The sequence below is a fragment of the Diadema antillarum genome, unplaced genomic scaffold, assembly GCF_040938485.1.
Source record: "Diadema antillarum isolate AM-2024a unplaced genomic scaffold, OU_Dant_1.0 seq00002752_RagTag, whole genome shotgun sequence".
Taxonomy (NCBI): Eukaryota; Metazoa; Echinodermata; class Echinoidea; order Diadematoida; family Diadematidae; genus Diadema; species Diadema antillarum.
The window spans coordinates 5,398-10,257 of NW_027273349.1; the positions used below are offsets into that span (position 1 = coordinate 5,398).

Sequence of the window (4,860 nt, forward strand, 5' to 3'; positions counted from 1 at the left end):
GATATCCAAAAAGAACGTAAACAAAGTGATCCTAATATAAAGTTGGGTCCCACCTTCTATTCGAATACCTTTGTTCTGGATATCTCAGCCATTTCAAAACCAATTTTCATCAAATAAACTTTGAATCCCATTTAGAGTTACATGCTCTTTCATAATTCATATGAGGTTTCTCATTATCCCACAAAAAGGTTGGAAACCTAAAGCACCTTTTCAACCAAAACTATACCATCTCTTTAAATATGCCTACTGGTCTTTGCATCATAAATCTATATGACATTTATTTAGTCTGGATTTACATTACGGGGGGAAATCACTGGAGATAAAATTTATGTCCCATTGTGTATGGTAGGATATTGAACTTTGACATGGGAAATATCTTTGTCTCAATTCTGAGGAAATGCAACATTACAAAGCTATGAACGTTATTTGGGAATTGTTCGTACACAGAACATGTTGGATATCCTCGGAGCTTTGCGCGTACATTTTGGATAGACAAGTTAGTCTATGATGGAATCTCTGTTGACATTGGTTGATGTAAAGCGAAAACTCTGATGTTGAAATACGCCTGCATCAGCAACGAGGAATTACACCTCCCTCGTCACTGATCTCAAAGCAAAGCGAATTAACGCTATTTATGCTTCATTTGAAACTGGTCTCCATAATAACTTGTGACAAGTGATTTTCCTGCCATGACTGGGTGGTTGAATGGATCTACAGCGCTTGCAGTATCTGCCATTTTCATTATGTATGTATCTTTCTTTCTCTCTGTCTCTCTGTCTCTGTCTCTCTCTCTCTCTCTCTCTCTTTATATATATATATATAATGTTCTCATGTCAGAATACCACACAGTTTCGAGCAGTACACTTAAAAATGTAATGGCAAAAGTATTTGGAACATTGTTCATTCAGTTGATACAAGTATGTGATAAGTAGTTGAATATTGTGCAACCCTACAATTTGAAGAAGAGAGTCTTGTAAGGAAAATCGACTCAATTCAACTTTTAAATATACAAATTAACCTTCTTTACGTCCTCATTTACACCGATGAAAGTTAATTTGTCAATTAGTTGCAATAAAAGAACAACTCGACTCAAGAATTCATCAATTTGAAAAATTTCCTTGCGCAGTACCCGCTACATGCTATAAGGATTAGAATCAGGACGAGTTGATGAACGGAAGCTAGGTGGTCCAGTGGATACGAACCTGTCCGGTAATCAGGAGATCCTTAGTTCGAATCCAGCAAGAGTATGATTGTATGCCCATGTTTGTTTGTTTTTTTTTTTCATCATTGCTACTTCTAAAATACCGATTTGTCGGTGCCTATTTACGTTGTTAATCATTTGCAATATAAAAAGATTAAGTCTTTCTCTGAGAAAAAAGTCTTGAAAATTGTCAAGACGTAGAATGTATAAGCATAAACTTTGCTACTGGTTCTCTAGTTTCGAAAGCTAGCACTAAATGGGAGACTTCATTTGATACAGTCTGTATGGGCGTCAACCTCGTTGACAAGTAAAAGCAACAAAATGAATCAAATAAATCAAAATCGCTTGCATGAATGAAAGTAGCCAGCGTCCACTGAAAAATTTTGCCTAAAAAACAACAACAGGCGACTGTAATAAAGGGTAGTATATATAATGTATAATATATACATATATATTTATTTATTCATTTGTCGTAGAGTGACTGCACGTTGATTCGAGCTCAGGTAATTTTAACTACAAAAACACAAAAGATTATTGGCTGAACCCACACGTTCGGCTGTGACTGACCGATTATAGGTCAAATTAAATTAAAGATCTGAAAATGTCAGTTATCGCGTTTTGCGGTTGACAGTCGTGCAGGAAACCACAAATCCGGCTAAAGAGTGACAGCCCCCTTTGATTTTATATACATATGTATATATATATATTTTTTTTTTTTTTTGGGGGGGGGGAGGGGGGGGGGGGGGTCACGAAGGCCAAACTCTCCCCGTGTGCAGACTATTTGGGATTTATAGACGAAAATAAATATGCATAACTTCAACAATTATGACGCGCTCATTTTCCTTTTTAAAATTATGACAATGACAATTTAAATTTTCACTTAACATATTACCTAAATGTTAACGGCGAATATCAACTTGACTTTCCTTGAAATAACTTCTTTTTTTATGCAGTGCTGTAGGCCAACGTATTCTAAGGTATCATATCTACACAAACTGCCGTAAAAACACAATAATTAAAAATTGTTTTTAAAAGCAACGTTTTTTGCTCAGTCTCTAAAAATGATTATTCAAGCTGGATGAGCGTTCGTTTTATCACAATCAATGGAAATTACCTTTACTTGATAAGACTTTCGCCTGCTGGCTCTGCAGGCTTCTTCAGATCGAGCGTTGTGAGAAGGACTTCCCACAAGCCGACGTAGCTGGCGCACACCGATCTGAGAGAATGGGATCGTATATTGAGGAAAGTGAATATTGTCCGAGGTCTCGGTTGAAGGTTCTCCCTTGTTGTTTCCGAATGTGAATTGCTTCCCTTATCCAGCGTGAGGTTTTTCCAGAGTCTCTGGCTAGGATGGAACACTTCTTCCAGTTGATGTGGTGGTTTTCACTGGCCACATGGTCGCTGATGGCTGACTTGTGCATGTGGGAGGTGGATTCCTTCTTTTTTCCCTCTTGTGTAGTAGGACGCACTAACTGTGTCTACCTCTAGTTTGTGTTCATTTTTCCTGGTGCCAAATTTTCTAGCTGTTTCTCCAATGTAGCTTCTTTCACAGTTACCACATGGAATCTGGTAAACTACCCCCGGCTTGGTCATCGATGGATCGTTTGTCTTTTGGGTGGACTAGGATGTTCCTGAGTTTCTTGTGTGGCCTGAATGCTGTGGAGATGTGGTATTTCTGGTAAATCCTTTGCAATGCTTCCGAGGTACCCTTTACATATGGGATGGTTACCAATTTCCTCCTCTGATTGGTTGGTTTGGTCTGTGAGTTCTTCTTGGTTTGATTATCCCCCTTTTCTTTTTGGCTTTCTTGAAAGACCAGCCAGGGTATCCACACTTCCTGAGAGAGGACTGGATGTAATCTTCCTCTTCCTTCAGGTCTGCTTCCTCCGTGACGATGCTGTGTGCTCTGTCCATGAGTGTATGGATGACCCCTAGTTTTTGATGGAGTGGATGGTGGATTGGAAATTCAGGTACTGTCCTGTGTGTGTCTTTTTCCTGTAGACGACCATCTTGGTTGTGCCATCCGGTCTTTTTGTGATCTTGGTGTCCAGGAAAGGGATGGAATTATCAACCTCCAGCTCATGGGTGAATTTGATACTGCCTGTGTCATCGACTTGGTCTAGGTGTGCCTTGAGTCTGTCGACTGTGTCCGCCTTTACGATGGCAAGGATGTCATCCACATAACGCTTCCAAACTCTGGGTTTGATGTCATCATGAGCGGAGGCAATGGCTTCTTCTTCCAAGTATTCCATGTAGATGTTTGCGACAATGGGTGACACTGGGCTGCCCATAGCTGTTCCATATTTTTGGCGGTATATCTTGCCGTCAAAGCTGAAGTAGGTGGTCGACAAGATAAATTCGAGAAGCTTTATGATGTCGTCCACTGTGAGATTGGTCCTCTTGTGTAGTTCGGAGTCTTTCTGGAGTCTGTCCCTGACGATCTGAATGGATTGGTCGATTGGGGTGTTGGTGAAAAGGCTCACGACGTCGAACGAGACCAGAACTTCATGTTCCTCGAGTGTGATGTCCTTAAACTCTTTCTGCCAAGTCCTTGGAATTGAGTACATGGTGATCTGTCTTCCCTACCACCGGAGACAATATGTCTGCTAATGACCTTGAGGTATTGTAACCGATGGATCCAATGTAATCCACTATGGGGCGGAGGGGAAAGCCTTCTTTGTGAGTCTTAGGGGTGCAATACAGACGTGGTACATTCTCGGCCGTTGGATAGAGGTAGTCGTACTGTTTGGAAGTGATCTCAGATCGGCGTGCGCCAGCTACGTCGGCTTGTGGAAGTCCTTCTCACAACGCTCGATCTGAAGAAGCCTGCAGAGCCAGCAGGCGAAAGTCTTATCAAGTAAAGGTAATTTCCATTGATTGTGATAAAACGAACGCTCATCCAGTTGATTTTCCAATCAGATGAACCTTTTCAGCGAGATTATTCAAGCTTTTGTTCATCATTTTTATGATGAAATGAGTACATTTTCAATAATTTCTCGGCTGAAATTCTGAAGCATTTTACTCAGTACGGTAACAGCCGAAAGAAACATTAATGGGTGTGCAGCTGTGATAATGATAAAAAATCTTATAACATGAAATCGGTATCTGGTGCGATTCAATACTATGGCCTTTATTGTCAATGTTTTTAATATTGTACCTATCTTCCCTCGACAATTACATCTACCAAAAGTTATATTCGATGTGAAATCTTGAAATCAGCCTAGTTCTACTGACATTCAGACTGATTATGAATCCATAAATGTTTATAGTTTGAATAACAGTCAAGATTGAAACTTTTGCGCTAAAGGAACTAAAATACTAGTAACACAATTATAATTATGAAATTAGTGACAGGTAAAAAGGTCATGCATTTCATCGTGAAAAGTCAAAACGGCACTTTTACTTAGTATCTCGCCTGTTTCAGGAAGGAAATAGGACGAACCGATTAGTCATCTGAAAATATCATCTTTGCCATCAACCACTTGAAATTTAAAGTGAAGAAGCGCCATTCGTATATTATATTATAAATAAAATAGTGTACGTGTAATCAAACATCAAAACGTAAGACTTCAGCATGAAAAAAGTGTGTTGTTTGCAATAACCCAATCAACGCTGATTTTTTTTGGGGGGAAACGAGTTGTAAATTCATCTATTATCAG

General features: G+C 39.5%; 1 protein-coding gene across 1 annotated transcript; it reads right to left on the reverse strand.

Moving 5' to 3' along the window:
- Positions 1–3,132: 3,132 nt before the first annotated feature.
- On the reverse strand, positions 3,133–3,768 carry LOC139715089 (uncharacterized). Its single transcript, XM_071626706.1, has one exon. It carries the CDS (start codon positions 3,766–3,768, stop codon positions 3,133–3,135), a length of 636 nt encoding a protein of 211 aa, XP_071482807.1.
- Positions 3,769–4,860: the final 1,092 nt, after the last annotated feature.

Coding starts and splice junctions, on each gene's coding strand:
- LOC139715089 (XM_071626706.1), bottom strand. CDS start 3,768: ATGTACTCAATTCCAAGGACTTGGCAGAAAGAGTTTAAGGACATCACA.